At 32.1% G+C, this 17,377-nt stretch overlaps 3 protein-coding genes across 6 annotated transcripts in view; 2 read left to right on the top strand and 1 right to left on the bottom strand.

Annotated features, from left to right (window-relative positions):
- The window catches only part of LOC143065277 (neuronal acetylcholine receptor subunit alpha-10-like), a 95,831-nt gene extending 91,548 nt beyond the window's left edge, over positions 1-4,283 (top strand). For all 4 annotated transcript variants that reach the window (XM_076238752.1, XM_076238750.1, XM_076238751.1 and 1 more), the window contains exon 8: positions 2,598-4,283. In XM_076238752.1, the coding sequence (XP_076094867.1) occupies positions 2,598-2,942 (345 nt within the window). In that variant the 3' untranslated portion in view covers positions 2,943-4,283. The remainder of the gene's footprint in view (positions 1-2,597) is intronic.
- A 5,395-nt stretch (positions 4,284-9,678) lies between these two features.
- LOC143065275 (uncharacterized) lies at positions 9,679-11,932 on the bottom strand. The gene is made up of 3 exons (XM_076238746.1): positions 11,811-11,932; positions 10,610-10,890; positions 9,679-10,302 (listed from the first exon to the last, which is right to left on the bottom strand). Exons 2-3 carry the CDS (start codon positions 10,881-10,883, stop codon positions 10,061-10,063), a joined length of 516 nt encoding a protein of 171 aa, XP_076094861.1. The 5' UTR covers positions 10,884-10,890; positions 11,811-11,932; the 3' UTR covers positions 9,679-10,060.
- LOC143065274 (uncharacterized) lies at positions 11,809-16,590 on the top strand. The gene is made up of 3 exons (XM_076238745.1): positions 11,809-11,962; positions 15,625-15,898; positions 16,200-16,590. Exons 1-3 carry the CDS (start codon positions 11,888-11,890, stop codon positions 16,466-16,468), a joined length of 618 nt encoding a protein of 205 aa, XP_076094860.1. The 5' UTR covers positions 11,809-11,887; the 3' UTR covers positions 16,469-16,590.
- Positions 16,591-17,377: the final 787 nt, after the last annotated feature.

The following is a 17,377-nucleotide window of genomic DNA, read 5'->3' as shown; positions in this document are numbered from 1 at the left end:
AGTGTTAGTCTATTCCTCTGGTAGAAAATTATTAAGTATTTCGAAAAATTCAGTTTTGTAAACATTTAATTTATAATTAACAATAAGTTAATTTTTCCTCTTTTTTTTCTTTTTCTCAAACATTTTACGTAAACACAGAAATTTCAAGTTAGACGAGAAGTTTTTATGAAAAAATATTAATATCCTTGAGGATTCGGATGTTACAGAGTGTTAATAACACAGAAATGCCTGCAATCATATTTTCTGAAAACATTTTAGATTAGTGTGAAATAATTTCACACTTGAGCACAAACAAAAATAATTCGACTATTTTTTACAATCCCATGTTGGTACGTAGACATAAACAAATATGTAATACAACGAATCGATCATAGTTATTTCAGATTCCTATAAGTTGTCTTCTAATTAAAATTCCCTTTCAAAACACAGACGAACATATAAGAATGTGAGAATATTGATTCATTTTATTTCGATGTTTTTTTGGTTCTTTGATTAGGTCTTCCTCTAGTATTCCCATAGCAAAAATTATGTTATACGTTCACATAAATGTTATTGTTTTATTGCAGATTAAAATATCATATGCAATGGTCCGGTTTTAGACCTTGGAGTTTGGACGTTCTATGACCCGAATTAAGACGTTCAAATGTCTGGATTTAGACATTCAACGGCCTAAGTAAACACATCTAACAGTCCCCGCGAAACAAACATTCAAAGGCCCGAGTTTAAACATGCAATAGTTCAGAAGTTCAATTGCCAACTATACACAATCAAAGGTCTGAATTTATTCATTCAGAGATCTCTATCCAGACATTCAATGGCCCAAGTTGAATCATACAAGGGTCCGAGTATACACATTCAAATTCTAGTATTAGACATTCAGCGGCCCGACTTTGGTCAGAACTATGAAATTGCCGCTGTTAAGACATTCAAAAGACTAAATTTAGGCTTTCAAATGTATGAGTTATCTTATATATTTCACTGTCCTGAGTGTTCTTATGTTTATTTGTACTGTATTCCTGTCACTTAATGTTATCATTTTAGCGGTATTTTTAACATATAAGCGGGAGGTTTGGTTAGCCATTAAACCAGGTTCATAGCACCATTTTTTTAAATGTCCTCTACTATGTCAGGAATATGTCAGTTGTTATTAACTAATGTATGTTGGTGGTGGGTTTTTTTTCTTACAGTTCAATGTTTTTGTTATTCTGTTGTTTATAATTGATGTGTTTCAGTGGCGGATCCAGGGGGTTCCGGGGGTTGAAACCCCACCCCCTTTTTTGGCCGATCAATGCATTTGAATGGGGACATGTAGTTGGAACCCCCCTTTGTCCTGGGTTGGGAACCCCCCTTTTTAAAATGGCTTGATCCGCGCATTTGTTTCCCTCGTTTTTGTTTTGTGACGCTTAATCGATGCATGAATATTGAACAGCGGTTTAATACTGTTGCATTTATCTAGACGTAAAATGTCATCGTTTAGACAAGTTTATACATGTAAAGGACTAATATAAAAAAGAAGATGTGGTTTCATTTCCAATGAGACAACTATCCACAAAAGACCAAAATGACACAGACATTAACAACTATAGGTCACCGTACGGCCTTTAGAGTTTTAAAGGCCCGAGATTATATTTTCAATATCTGAGTTTAGAATTTAAAGGTATGATTTTAGAAATTCAAAATGTCTGAGTTGATATATTAGAGTTTGAACATTCAAAGGCATGGGTTTATATATTCAATGGTCTCTGTATAAACATTAGCAGCCCTGAGTTTAGACATCAATTGCCTCAGTATAAACATTAGCAGCCCTGAGTTTAGACATTAATTGCCTGAGTATAAACATTAGCAGCCCTGAGTTTAGACATTAATTGCCTGAGTATAAATATATAAAGGTTAAGTTTAGACATTAATTGCCTGAGTATAAACATTAGCAGCCCTGAGTTTAGACATTAATTGCCTGAGTATAAATATATAAAGGTTAAGTTTAGACATTAATTGCCTGAGTATAAATATATAAAGGTTAAGTTTAGACATTAATTGCCTGAGTATAAACATTAGCAGCCCTGAGTTTAGACATTAATTGCCTGAGTATAAATATATAAAGGTTAAGTTTAGACATTAATTGCCTGAGTATAAATATATAAAGGTTAAGTTTAGACAGACATTAATTGCCTGAGTATAAATATATAAAGGTTAAGTTTAGACATTAATTGCCTGAGTATAAATATATAAAGGTTAAGTTTAGACATTAATTGCCAGGGTATAAATATATAAAGGTTAAGTTTAGACATTAATTGCCAGGGTATAAACTTTTGAAAGTCTAGAAAGTTGAGACATTACATGACCGAATTTAGATATGCAAAGGTCAGACGTTAATAATTAGACCAAATTTTTCTGCAATTGAACAATACTTATTTCACTACCTGTCATTGTTTGAGTTGTGTTTTACTGTTTTAGAACGATGTACAGTACAGGTTGCTTATTCTTCTTTGGTAAAAAAAAAATTTAAAATTGCAGTTTGTTTGTCTGTTTGATTTACTACTTTATAATTACAGTTCGTTTTTCAGAAACATATTCACAAGTAATTCATCTCTTTTCAGGTTCCTGTGCCACAAAGTGACTATTATAAGTATGACGACCAGTCTTCAGAAAATGGTGGAATTTCAACACGTTATACAGGAAAATTAAGCACCGGTGGTAATGGAGAAAGTTGTGACAATCAATTCCTTAAAGTTTTACATAAAGTGAACCAAACTATTGAAAGGAATGAAGTACGACTGGCGGAACAAGATAGACGAGACTATATCAGACAAGAATGGCAACAGTTAGCTCTAGTCATTGACCGAATGTTAATGTTTATATTTATTTTAGGTTTGTTCCTATATACCATTGCTTTGTTTTCCCCTGGAAACAGAGACATAAGTAACTTACCACCTGGTTTGTAGGAATTGACGAATAGGAGGTGAAAAGCAAAAGTGTCCGGTCTAAACTATGTTAGTGGTTCTCTTATGGCATATCTAAATGATTTTGTTGAAATGAAAGAAAATTTTGTGTTGAATTCAATGAGCCAGACCCTGAACTACATGTTGCGTATGATTTATGCAAGCAAAATCTTAAATTCAGTACGACCAACAGCTTGACATAGTTTGACATACACCTGTCACTCTTATTAATGATTTTTATTTTATATTTTGAAATCGATGACTACTAGAAAATCTTATATACAAACTGACCGAAATGGTAGTCTATTTTTATCAGGAACATATTTATAGTATACTGTTCCCGGTTTTGTACTTAAATTAAACATTAGAATGTCATATTATATAATGATATATAATTTGATGAATTATATTAGACAAATATTCAAAATATAGCGAACAAATAATTAAGAGTTTGTAAACAAATTTATGACTATATACTAAAATGTGGTTTTTTTAATGAATAACTTAAAACAAAGTCTGCTTGTTGCTGTATAAGTAATATATAAAGGTTTTTTTTGATCAGGATAATTTGTCTAACCTGGTGCTAAATGTTATGTACATTGGATCAAATATTATGTATAAATGTAAATGTCTGTGATTGTGTACAATGATGTACAGATTCTCATATCATATATATCGTGTTGAGCATGCATGAACTTTTGTAGATATAGAAATTTGATCATTTAAACATAGTGTGCAATTTGAAATGTTATTTTTGGTTTATCGACCATATTTTATTTTTCCATCTTTCATACTGCTTGTCTGATTTTCGCCTAATAAAGGGTGATCTCTGTTTCATAAATGTCTAACAGTTTGTAGAGATTAATGGATGTCTTTATCGTCAGTTATGAAATTTTATAGTTTAGTCAATTACTTACAACACAATACCAATGTTTTATTTTATTGAGCAGAATTTCTTCTGGATTTGTTGAACAGAAGTCAGATAAGGTAAAGATGAATACTGGAAGATCGATAACGCAGGTTACAAAGACACCAGATACAATACACAATCAATCCGTATCAGGCGCGTAGCTGCCTATACGCTAACACGCAGTTGCGTGCACATCGATTCAGCATGCCAACAAAATATGGTAAAATAAAAATATAAATTAAATGTTTAAAGGAAACACATATGTTGTCACTTTTTTTAAATTAATGAAATGTTATTAAATAACGGCATTTGGTTTCAAAATAAAAGTTTTATTGGAGATCATGACAAAATCGGACAGTAACTTGTATCTTTTACAAGATTTGAATTTGTTATTTTCAGTCTAAGGCATGTAGTTTCGGAGCACATTTTACTTATGTGTTCGACAAACAACAAGACCCAACCACCCTGCAAACACGCCAAAACAGTATTGGAAAGTCTCATTATATTTTGCGTTCATAGACCATATGATAATGAAACTGGAGAGTGAGTCGCGTCTGGTGTTATTAGAAAATCGCTTCTTTGCGCCGTATCTGCTTCCTTGTGTTGTTGGAAATATAACAAACGAAGAAAGCTCAACTTTGTCTGAGACATACGAAACTGACCTGGCATGTAATTTTGACGAATTCAATTGGGAGGTCGCTCGATGGCGAACACGTACGCTGATTTATAACACCTCACGAGTGCTACCGTGGAGATATATCAAGGTACTACGTCTGTTGAAAACAAATGTACGATCAACAATGAACAACGACAGGTTATCATCTCTAGCATTACTGCATATTCATCGGGAATTCAGTGTTAATATTGACAAAGTAATAGAGAAGTTCGTTTCTGCCTAGACCCGAAGAGCAGATTTTGGACAATTTTGAGTAATTTCGGTATCACAAAAATGTGTTGTTTATGTATTCAATTTACCATGATTTACTCTATTCAGAAGATTAATTAATAGTTTTCATTCATAAATTGTTTATAAGTCCTTTCTACATGTTGCTCCTCTTTTAACCGTCCTATGACCGAAAACCGAAAAAGAAAAAAAAATCTGCATGAAAGGGTCCCAAATATTTTTACGTGTTCGCGGTAGTTGCTTGTACATTGTTTCGTTCTAGCTACGCCCCTGCGTATCAAAGAATGTAGCCAATCAATGAATGCAAAAAGTAAAATAACAAAAATACCGAACTCCGAGGAAAATTCAAATAGAAAGTCCTTTACCAAATGGAAAATTTAAAGGCTCAAAAACATCAAGCGAAAGGATATATCTGACTTGGTACAGGCATTTTCTTATGTCGAAAATGATGGATTAAACCTGTTTTATAGCTAGCTTAACATCCCACTTGTACGACAGTCAAATAAAAGTCAATTATATTGAAAACCATGTGTGAACAAAACAAACAGACATAATAGGTATAAATGTCAAAAACTGGGGTACAGCAGTCAACATTGTGTTAAAATCTATATCACTCTAAAAACAAACAAATATGTAACAATAAACACAAATAGGCATATCGACAAAGCACATTAGCAAAAATGAAAGACCAGAATACATTTTTTTTTTACCATAGCACAATAACACAATGACGGGATGTATAGATAAACCACGTCATATGTAACAAAGATACACAAAAAGCATAGAGACAAAGCACACTAGCGAAAATGAAAGACAAGAATACAAACAAAACTGTTGCCATAGTACAATTAAACAATGACGGGATGTATAAGTACAGACCACGTCATATCTAACAAAGAAACACAAAAGGAATATAGACAAAGAAGATTAGCAAATATGACAAGAATACAAATGTTTTACCATAGAAAAACACTATAATGAGTGGCTGTAATAGTACAGGGCCACAAGTAAAGCACTAAATATCGTAATACTGAAATCATGCATTAATTTTGCCAGGTAAGTTTACACATATACGCGGTGAAGTTATCAGTGCTTAAATATTTTATCGTGTAGTAAGAAATAAAAATTTTCCACCGATTTTCAATACAGCATAGAACAAAATGAAACATTCAATATAAAAAAGAAGATGTGATATGATTGCCAATGAGACAACTGTCCACAAGAGACCAAAATGACACAATCATTAATAACTATAGGTCACCGTACGGCCTTCAACAATGAGCAAAGCCCATAACCCAACCCTTTTAAACGACCCCTAACAAACGAAAAAGAAAACAGTGCTAATATATAGCATATAAAAATGAAAGATCTAAAAAAAAAATTCTTCTCATTATACTAGCTTTAAAGATCATTTGTTAGTTCATTATGTCGTCACAACGTTCAGTCATCAAGTCAATAATAACAAGAACTAAATGTGATAAGAGAGGGAAAGTAAGTCTGCATATTAAATACAAATCATTTATCGTATATGTCATCTCCAAAATGAACAAAATATTAATACACGAATTACTAATTACTCCAGCGACAAAACCGCCTTGTTCTAAAACTGTGGTCGTTACCTATAAAAAGCACATTTTATCAAATATGAAAATTATGCTGGATAGCATATATGGTACTGTCGTCTAACGAGTAGATGTTTTTTTTTTTTTTCTTTTTACAATCAAGCCTTTTGGCCAACTTCACCTTTTGTAAATCAACTTACGAATTTTTTATACTCCATAAAGAGAAAAAATATTTAATAGATTCTGGTACAACACAGCTTGACCTCCAAAACTGTGTCTCAGATTTCCAAAAACATCAATAGAACAAATTTTACACCCAATTGAATTATTGTTGCAAATTTCATTGTAGATTTATGAGAGAATGAAATACAATAGGAAAAATCTGAGACACAGTTTTGGAGGTCAAACTGTGTTGTGCAAGAATCTATAAAATATTTTGGGATGCTATGAATAACAAAGAAGCTAAATTCATTCAAGTATGGACATCACAATATGGCAACTAATTACATAACAATTAATTATGTAATAATTATGTCATAATGAAATTATCACAATTTGGAAGATTAATCCTTCTTCTTTCTTTTGGTACCTCATTTATAAAATTTAAAGAAAGATGAGTGGAATTACATCAGTTTAAAGATGTCTGGTTGGGGATGAAAAATCTTTGTATTGTGCTACCTTAATTAATAAATATTATCTTTAAATATCACGAATTTTTGCATCATTATAACAGTACCAATAGTTATCAAAGGTACCAGTACGCCAGACGCGCGTTTCGTCTACACAAGACTCATCAGGGACGCTCATATCAAAATATTTATAAAGCCAAACAAGTACAAAGTTGAAGAGCATTGAGGATCGAATATTCCAAAAAGTTGTGTCAAATACGGCTAAGGTAATCTAAGCCTGGGATTCTTTTTACATCAGATGCGCATTTCGACAATTAAAGACTCGTCAGTGATGAGCCAAAATATTTGAAAATTCAAAACTTTAAAACCAATAAGGACATTTTACTTCCATTATTTTCCACATTACTGCTTTGTCAACAGGTTCTAACATTAAAATCTTTCCTAGGGTTCTGATTATTATTTTGATATCACTTTTAAGAAGAACAGTTTAGTAACAAATAAAAAATCGATTTCTTAGAATACTAGTATTAGTATATTAGATTCAAAAAATTTCGGAAGAAAGAATTCAATGAATTTCTTATAAATTTTGTTGGTTAGTCATTTACATGTTTGAATCAACTTTATTTGACGGCTTGTATTTTTACAGCATGTAAGTTTCAAATTGCTGATTTCTATAACGTGATCACTGAATAAGTCAATATCGTCGTCTTCGATCATAATGGTGAAATCCAGCCCATATTCCACTTTATTAAAAAGGATAGCCTTAAATGGCCCTTTGGTTATTCACTACTTTTTAAAGTAAAGAGACGCCAGTAAAGGGGCATAGTGACAGTTAAGATGGTCGTCGTTATCACTGGAACCAATTGTGAAATGTTTATTGAACTGTTCACTAGCTCTTGTCTACTCTGTCGATTAAATGTAGGCGGAACAAATAGATGTTTTAAAGCCGATAACTTTTCAATAAATATAAATACGTAAATATCGTCTATGCTGTTAATCAGAGATTTGTCTGAAATAATTAGTCTTCCAAGATGCCCTTTATCTTTCAAATTTGATCAACATTTTGCTACAATAAAGTTTAGTTTGTTTTGAATTTGTTTTCGAAAAAGATTCGGCAAGTCCTATTAAATCAATATGGTATCTTACTAAGATTCTATTTAGTTCCCAGATTTTAATATTGAAACCGCATATGTCAAGAACTGTGTGTTTACTCGCACCACCACGCCTATGTCTATCCCTTGTTTTATAGGAATATTATTTGTTGTTAAATGTTAAACCTGACCAGTTAGTTTTTGATAAAGCAGACATTCGAATAAAACTTACTATACTTGTTTCCCATATGGCAGAGCTGAACAAAACATTGTGTGTTTTGACTCACCACGAAACCATCAGAGTACACCTTTAAATATCGTCTTTATTGGTTGTAAAGATGTCAATCAATGTACCTCCAATGTGTGTCTTGCCTTTAAGCATATATATTCTCCAATGTTACCAAGTGGGCGGTCTCGGTGTATAATGGCAACCTCAAAATCATCTGTATAGTTGTTTCCTTCTTTTCACTTCCATCCATGCATGCATTGCTTTCGTTTTAATCTCATTTAGCTTCTAGATAAGTTCAACACTACCTGTTTATTTATTGGTATATTTGGTATTGTGGTGCTAATATATATTTTTAAAAAGTACTCGTCAAGAGTTTTGTGTTTTTGTACCGACAGAGCAGTCAACGATGAGGTAGTTGTATAATGTAAATGCTGAATTCTTAAGAATGAAATTATAAATTCTAATACATTCTTGGCCGTGCACTCTCATCTCAGCTTAACTGAACATGGATAGATGGTCCATTTATCACATCACATCACATCGGCTTGTACTATACTATACTCATAGCACCATTTGCAATTATCAAACCAATGTATCATTATCAATACAATATTCATTGTTTGGTATAATTACATTTTCTGTCATATAAGAAAGGAGGATAAAGGCAAGATGTAACAACAGTTTAACCGTTTTGGATGTGATATTTTCAGCTGACTGTGGTACGTGCTTTCATCTGGTGAAATATGCAGTTTTACAGAAATGAAAATTTATCTTACACAAAGCAACCTTTCGCAGTGCCCTAAATGATGGACCTTTCAGCAACCACATTGCCTTTACTAAATGATGGACCTTTCAGCAACCACATTGCCTTTACGAGTTGCTTTAACTGTGTTATGGTTATAGATTCTATGCATCTCCCTCTTGGTGTGACGTCATTATCATTCATATTTTCTTTTGTTAATTGTACGAAAAGTTATGGAAAGTACACGTTTTTGGCCCCTCGAATTCGAAACTAAAAAAGTATTCTAAATCTATCAAATTACTCCCTTTAGATTTTTTCAAAATAACAAGTGTTTTAAATAAGTATTCGTTTTGTATGAGTTGTTCACACTTCTTGAATTCAAGATTAAACTAAGATGTCACAAAGACTACGTATAAAATTGCTAAATTGGTCATACCATAGTAACATCATAAATGACAAAATTAAAGGGTTCAACTATACCACACATTCATTTATACAAAAGCTAATATAATTTTGAATGAATTGTAGACTTTAACTATACTTGCATCTTAGGTAACTAATGTTCATACCTACTATAACTGTGAATTTACAACTTGAAATATAATTTACCATTAAAAGAAATGAATTTTGGATTTGTAGAAAGAAAAAATCATATTATAAAAGACACATATATAATGCTGATAACAAATTTATTCAATAAACAAAAACAACAAAAATGGTTTACCACCATTTTATGTGAAAGACTACTAGAAATACTTGGTTTGAATATAATATTCTCTAATTTATATTGAAAGTCATACGAAAGTCGCTTTTGATACGTAATTGATTCATTTTGGAAACAAAGAGTCGTATATATACTATAGTGTTCTAGCTTTCTTATAAGACAGCACCACACGCATTATCCGATAATGGTATGACAAATGTAAAAACAACACATTTATATCCCATTGCGTGGAAATATCATTAAGGTATGTTAGTCTACTTAGCAACATATTATGCTGTTTTCAAAAGTTATCGAAATTGCAATAAAAAATTAAAAGTTATAATGTCTGAATTATCTAGGCATAATAGGATTGTCTGATGCATATTTAAATTTTATCCAATCCTCTTCGTTAATAAACAATCTTGATTCTCTCGGAATTCCTGGACTGTCCTGGTCACGGAACCATTTATTTCCGGAAGGTAAGTAGTAACCTGATCCTGTCCAACGGCGACTCCACGCTGAAGACTGCGATGGTAGTAAAGTTGGAACAGGTACACCAGTATATTGTGTTGGAACACCAGACATAGATATACCTACAAAATCCATTTTGAAACTGAATGTTGAAAGATATCTATGCAAAAGATATCATTTTCATTAATTTATATTTTAATTATATTCAATCTCGGGTGTTAATGACATATATTCTAGATTACAAGTGAAACATGATATACCAATCAGGAAGTCCGAAATGGGAATAATTTTAATTTCTAAGTGACACCTTTTTGGTTACCACATTTTAAAGAAAGACATAATATTTTAATCAGTTGATAAATTCTAGAATGAATACTTCTACGATTACAAATATATGGTCCGTATTTTATTATCTAATTATCTGCATACCCGAAGGTGGATGTTCGGCATCCCTTTTCCTTTGATAGGTCACCCAATCATCTTCAGACTCGAACAGAATAGCATCTCTTTTGGTTTCACGTGGTAATGATCGGTATTCGTGGAATGCCATCCATCTGTTCTCTGATGGAACATAGTATGCCGGACCTCGGTAGACATGCGACTTTCCAGTTCCGCTGAGATAGTTGTAAAACGGAGTAGAGTTGTATGGCCCTCGCTCTCTAATATTTGTACCTCCACTTGTGCCGAATTCTGCTCTATACATTGTTCAGCTATAAATAAATAATACAGCTAATCGTAGAAAATGCCTTTTTACGTAAACTAATAAAAAAATATAGAAGCTAATACTAAGTTTAATATGTGAATAAACTTGTGACATTTTGTTTTACACCTTTCCCAGTTCGCTTGATTTTGAATATAGGTTGAAATTTGTTTTAAATCCTGTGTTTTTATGCTTTGTTCAATGGTAATTTTGTCAATCAATTATGGTGCAATCGAAAACATCAGTGCTTAAATTCGTCTTTACATTTATTGACATAAAAAAAAAATATATTTATTATTATTGTATAGCAATAAAATATTTACAACAGAAAGTAACCAAAAGTTAGCGTGCAATAAATTCTATTATTGCACTAGTGCAATAAATCTTCAAAATTCATGACGTCATCAACGACAAAATCTTAGTTTAAACCAATTTTTACTTTCAAATATTATATTGCTATACAATAAAAGGGTTATTGCATGAATATTGGGGAATATTGTCCCTCGTAGAACATATATTGCACTCGCAAGCTCGTGCGATATAAAATTCTACTCGGGACAATATTCCCCAATATTCAGGCAATAACCCTACATTATTCAACTACTCATAACATTTCAGTCTAGATGAAGAATATCAGTCACAGCGCTGTCACCATATATTTAAAGACAATTTCCAAGCATAACATGAGATTTTAGTGCGAACTACGAACGCCACACATACTCATCGTCCATGCAACTTCTTTAACAATCAATTTTAGAGTCATGTTAAATGTAAACAATACACATATTCTGTCGGGATATTTAAACCCTATGTAATTTGATATCCTTTGTGATGATACGGCTTTTAAGAATACTAAGCCTTATATCAAATTCTCACAATCAGGATAGATATGTATGTGATAGTGCTCACATATTGTTTATTGTTTTTTACCTTTTAAAATCTGAACGTTTATAGACGATATTCGTTCTTTTCCGGTTAAAACAGTTATATCTCCAATTGATCGCCGGATGTTGACATTATTGGTTACTAATGTACACTTAATCACGACACCTGGTGATAACGGCATACCTTTACCTTGTCAGGTAAGTTTACAATACAGTAAGGAGACGTTCGTCTTAACTTAGATACTTTGTTAAAAATACATATAATGATATTATTATCACATTGTTCAAATCATAGTTCAAAGAGGCTGTAACCCAAATAATATAGGAGCATGACTGATTAACAAGCAGAACAAGTATTCCTTTAAAAACGATGCAATAACAAAGGGAAATAATTCAAATTTGACGCTATATAAAAATGATGGCATCTGATTGATTTGTTTATTAATTCTTGGTTTTTACGCCAATTTCAGCAAAAATTCACTTTTTCACGAAGGTCAAATTTTATTTTCGTTTGGGGGAGCCGGAGTACCCGTAGAGGGCGAGGCAGGTTTGCTCATTTTTAATACTTGTATAGATGCAGGCATTTTCTGAGTTGAGGCATTTTATACAATGACTGAATTTTTAGGCAATTTATAAAATGCCTAACCTAGACAGACATTATTGAGATGTCGTATCAAATTTGAGAATGGAAATGGGTAATGTTTTAAAGAGAGCAACCCGACCAAAGAGTAGAAAACATCTTAAGGCCATCAAGGGGACTTCAACACAACGAGAAAATTCTACACCCGGAGACAGAATTCAGCTGGCCTCTAAACAAAATGTGAACAAGTTGAATACCTATATTTTGAAAAATGACTGAAATTATTAAACAATAGTCAACAAATCCGTGTTCAGTTTCGTGTGCCGAATTTGTAGAAAATAACATCTCTAAGATACTTTTCCAAAAGCACAATATCTTGCAGAGCATACAAACAAACAAAACACGTATTTTGTTCAGTGAAATTATGATTATTTGATTAATACAAGAAGGATAGTTGTCATGCCTATAATCAGCACTTCCCAGATACTAAGTTTTCTCTCTGTATTTCAGAGGGTTATTTTACTGATTTTTTTTTGTGACTCCAGAAAGGTATCTTACAAAAGAGGAAATGTATTCATATTAAATAAAAAAAAAAAAAAAAAGAAAAAAAAGGAATATAATTATTTGGAGCTGAAAAAAATATGAAAATATTTTACTTGACTGATTATTTATAGTTAAAATAAAAAATTAAGATATGCAATGGCACATCTCTGTTCAATAAACTCCTCGCCTCGAGTGAGGGAGGTTGTAAATAAAAACCCTAGCGGATTCAAAATGAGTTCTCATGTCGAAATTGGTATTTGATCAGTGATTTAATCTACTTAGCATGTTGCATTTTATGAACATGAGCAAGAACTTGGCAACGATGTATCAGTCTGGTGTGAAATATCTTTCTGGGTCTGAACTGTTGCCGTGTGAACTGGCACATTCAGGTCAGTCTGGATCAAATCTAACATAACTTCTTGGTTCTCATTTGTTAAAAATGTATTAGAAGTTTTTGAAATTAAACAAGAAGTAAAACATTTCGGACAATATAAATTTTTGAACATATCTAGTAAATTAATTCACACTAAATATATTAGCAATTGGTATGCTAGCCAAAATACAGCTTCTGATGGAAAACTGTTTAATTATGTGAAATTTAAGCAGAATTTTGGTTATGAAAATTATCTTTCTTTAATTAAGAACTTTGATTTTAGAAGATCTATATGCAAATTACGTATTTCTGCTCATAAGCTTCAAATTGAAGTTGGTCGTTTTTCAAATATTCCACGAAATGAAAGAATTTGCAAAAAATGCTCCTCTGGCTGTGTTGAAGATGAAATCCATTTTTTAACTAACTGTGAAAATTTTAAATCAGATAGAGATGCTCTCTTTGACTTTGTTTGTCAAAGAATTCCAAATTTTTCTATACTTGATAATCAGCATAAATTTATTTATTTATTAAACTGTGAAGACAATCAGGTCCTTAATGCTGTTGGTAAATTTATTAAAGTGAATATGAGTTAGTAATTGTATTGTAACTGTATGTAAAAAAAAAAAAAATTGTTTGTATCTATGTATCTATGCAAATCAATATTCTTTTGCCTTATTCATGTATACTCTGTATGCCCCTTGTGGGCCCTTAATTGGAAATAAAATATGTTCTGTTCTATAGTGTTTGATATACTGTTCCCAGGGTCAGCTCGGTCTTTTACAAAGCATTAGAAATAATGCATACATGCTAAGGTGACTATGATTGACAGATCAGCTCTTTGGCTTGTAAAATGCTTCCACACATTTAATACTGACATCAAATTAAATAGATATGTTATCAGCGTTATTTATGATAAGCCTTTTTATTTCTTTTAACTTGACATCTAAATTGATATTTTTTAGTTTCGGCAATTAACGGCCTCCTACGAAGTAATTTCTTTTCTATAAAATAAGAAAAAGTGTGTTAGTAGTATAATTTTGTTAGGAGAAATGGACAATCATTTCACTGCCACTGTTAAATATCTTACAAAAATGTCACTTAGCTGCTATTACAGTTGATATGTTGTTTCCTTTGATAAAAAAAAGGTAATTCACTTGATTGAAGAAAAAAAGTGTTCTATAGATATATTAATCTGATTTACATGGAAAAGCAAATTGTTCGTTAAACACGAATAACTTGAAAATCTATTATAGTTTACTTACTAATCACATGAGAGTGGTCGAGAAATGATAAGGTTCTTACCCCTTTAAGAATTCTAGTTGAAAGTTCAAACCGTCATCAAATAAAGTTACTGTCGTTCATTATATTAAAGGGGCACTAGCTACGAGATATATAAAAAATCTAAAGTTTGATTTTTTTCTGTTCAATCAATAATGAAAGTGAAATAGTGAAATAACAATTCACTTTTTGCAGCCAAAAAGGTTCAATTTTGTGAAATGACGCTAAGAAACATTGATAATTAGTAATTCACTTGCAAGTGAATGAGTCGACCTCTTTAAATCCGTATTCATGTGAACTTCAATTTAACCCCTAGCTATAGAGATTGACAACGCATGCATTGTACGTGTACTGGTTATTTTAAGAAAAAGAATGTCAACAATGAAAGTGAAACTACGGTAAATCATTTGATTACTAATTCGATGCACATAAAATCATTCTTATACGGTTAAAAACAATGAGAAACATCTATTTTTAATCAATAAAATCAAATCAAACAGACCTATAAAAATCCAATTGCACGTGCTGGTTTAATCTATTCATATCTTTATTTATGTTTACGTCGCTTATATGGTCATCTGAGGTCAAATCGGTAGGTAATTAGATGGCGTCTGGACTAAAATACACACGAAACGAACCTATATATTATCTACCCCATGCTCTGTAAACTGTTTATTTTAGACTTGTGATAGTTTGGATAAATGTTTTACATTGTTATAAATCAAATATGAGAATTTCAGTCAAATCGGTGACCATGAATTTGACAGCTAGTGCCCCTTTAAAGAGGCACTAGCTGTCAAAAAGCTAATTGTTATTTCACTATTTCACTTTCATTATTGGTTGAACAGAAAAAAATCAAACTTTAGATTTTTTATATATCTCGTAGCTAGTGCCCCTTTAAAGATATATAGATAATATAATCTACGAATCTTAATCAAATGATTCCGAGATGTTCATTGAAACCTTTTCTTTCACAGTTATTTTGGATGAAACCTCACTAGTTATTATTGTGAAATTAATGTTTGTTTAGTTTATTGATATATAGTCTTTAGTATTTGATATAAACAGTTATGTATTGTTCTTCAGATAATAAAGATGCATCGTAAAGAATTTGGTACGAGTGGTGGTGTGAATCTGTTTGAACGTGGACCTCACAACCCGATACCTACCCACAACTATCTAAGTGGGGATGGAAAGTCTAACATCTACATGGGAGCGGCTCATTACGTTCCGTCAGAGATAGACTGGATTAAGTACCATCAGTACAGGTCCTTACCTCGAGATACCAAACGTGATGCTATTGACATGCAGTCTGAGGACCAGTGGGTGGATTTCATGAGGAACAGAGACACACCTGGTGGTAGGCACCATTTCTTATGATTGCATACGAATCCGGTTTCTTAAAATGAAATACCTTCTTTCTTTAATAAAGTCGTGTGTTGTGTTAAAATTATGATTTCTTAAAGTGACCCCATCTATTACATTTTTTTTCAAATTTGCACTTATGAGTAATCTTGTTTCAAGAAAAAAATCTGAAGGTAAAATAAATTACGTATTTTCAATAATAAGTTAGAGTTGTATCATTTTAAATTGAATAAATTTTTCTTGTTGTTTCCATACTTTCCAGGTAAAAGCATGATTATATTGTTTCTGTATTTCAGCATATTACCACAAGGACGTTGGTTTAAAACAGACTGGAATTCCAGATCTCCGACTAGGAGGATACACGAGGAATTTACCAACAATGCCACCAAAAGATGTCTTCCAAGATCCCTGGCCTAAGTCTGATGCCTGGGCACCTCCTCAGAGAGCAGGAAGAGGAGATTACTACGGATATTATCACGAGGCAATAGAGGCTGAAAGAGAAAGAAGGAAGAAAGAACTTCCAGAAAGCATGCGTATCGAACCTAGAGACATTCCAAAATTGTGATTGTATCGTATTTCTTTTATTTTTGTTTTGCAATTCGTTGACTGTGCTGTTTATTCTGCTTGTTTGTACTTTAGCATATCAGTATTATAATTTGTTAATGTGAATACATGACACAATCGTTGTTTGTTTGTTTAGTTAGTGCATGAAGAGTGAGGTCAAGTTGTATATATTGAAATGTGCACTGATGGTTATTAATTTATTTCAATTTTGTTGAAGTTTATGAAGTTCAAGAGTATTACTTTCCTTCCAGCCTAGCAATAATCAGTTAAATTAGTTTACAGATTAAAACTATGAAAGAATTGTATTATCAAGCAAACAGTTAATGACTTAATAAAACCGACCGTGCAAGGCCCTAATGGGTAGTCAAGGTCGTTTGAAAACCCCTTGTCATCAATATTAATTCTATTCTTACGTCAAGATGGGTACTGACATAAAGTGTTTCATATAAAATAGAACATGCAATGAGGAATTTTGCAATCCAGCGTTTGAATTTTAACGACTCAAATAATATTAATGGGTAAGAAATCGCTTGCCCTTTTAATTTTCCATGTATGAGGGCACTCTGTAGTTTGTCGGAGACAAAATTCGTGCAATTTTGCACATCTTTCATTTTATGATTCAAATTGTTGGTTGATAATATAATGCCGCTCGTTGGAGAACTGAAATGTTTGAAACGTTTTGGCTTCTCTTAACATGTTCATTTTATTAACTTAGTATTTGTCTGGCAAGTTCATACTAAGTTAAAATTCCACGACACATGGGAAATCAGGAGAACAAACAAGAAACTTTGTAAATCAGATTTAGGCGTAGCACAAACACCTTGAAAAACTGTGATATATGTACATACGATTTAGTGCATGCTCATGATTAATCAGCATGAGGCTACGTAACAATAGAGTTAACTTTCAT

Source organism: Mytilus galloprovincialis, chromosome 2 (genome assembly GCF_965363235.1).
Source record: "Mytilus galloprovincialis chromosome 2, xbMytGall1.hap1.1, whole genome shotgun sequence".
NCBI classification, from domain to species: Eukaryota; Metazoa; Mollusca; class Bivalvia; order Mytilida; family Mytilidae; genus Mytilus; species Mytilus galloprovincialis.
This window is presented reverse-complemented; position numbering and strand designations above follow the sequence as displayed.

What these genes read in the sequence shown, in the direction of transcription:
- LOC143065275 (XM_076238746.1), bottom strand. Translation starts at nt 10,883, where the DNA reads ATGTATAGAGCAGAATTCGGCACAAGTGGAGGTACAAATATTAGAGAG. An exon ending in TGCCGAACATCCACCTTCGG is followed by an intron (nt 10,303 to 10,609) that starts GTATGCAGATAA and finishes TGGATTTTGTAG; the next exon opens with GTATATCTATGTCTGGTGTT.
- LOC143065274 (XM_076238745.1), top strand. Translation starts at nt 11,888, where the DNA reads ATGTTGACATTATTGGTTACTAATGTACACTTAATCACGACACCTGGT. An exon ending in GCATACCTTTACCTTGTCAG is followed by an intron (nt 11,963 to 15,624) that starts GTAAGTTTACAA and finishes ATTGTTCTTCAG; the next exon opens with ATAATAAAGATGCATCGTAA. An exon ending in GAACAGAGACACACCTGGTG is followed by an intron (nt 15,899 to 16,199) that starts GTAGGCACCATT and finishes TCTGTATTTCAG; the next exon opens with CATATTACCACAAGGACGTT.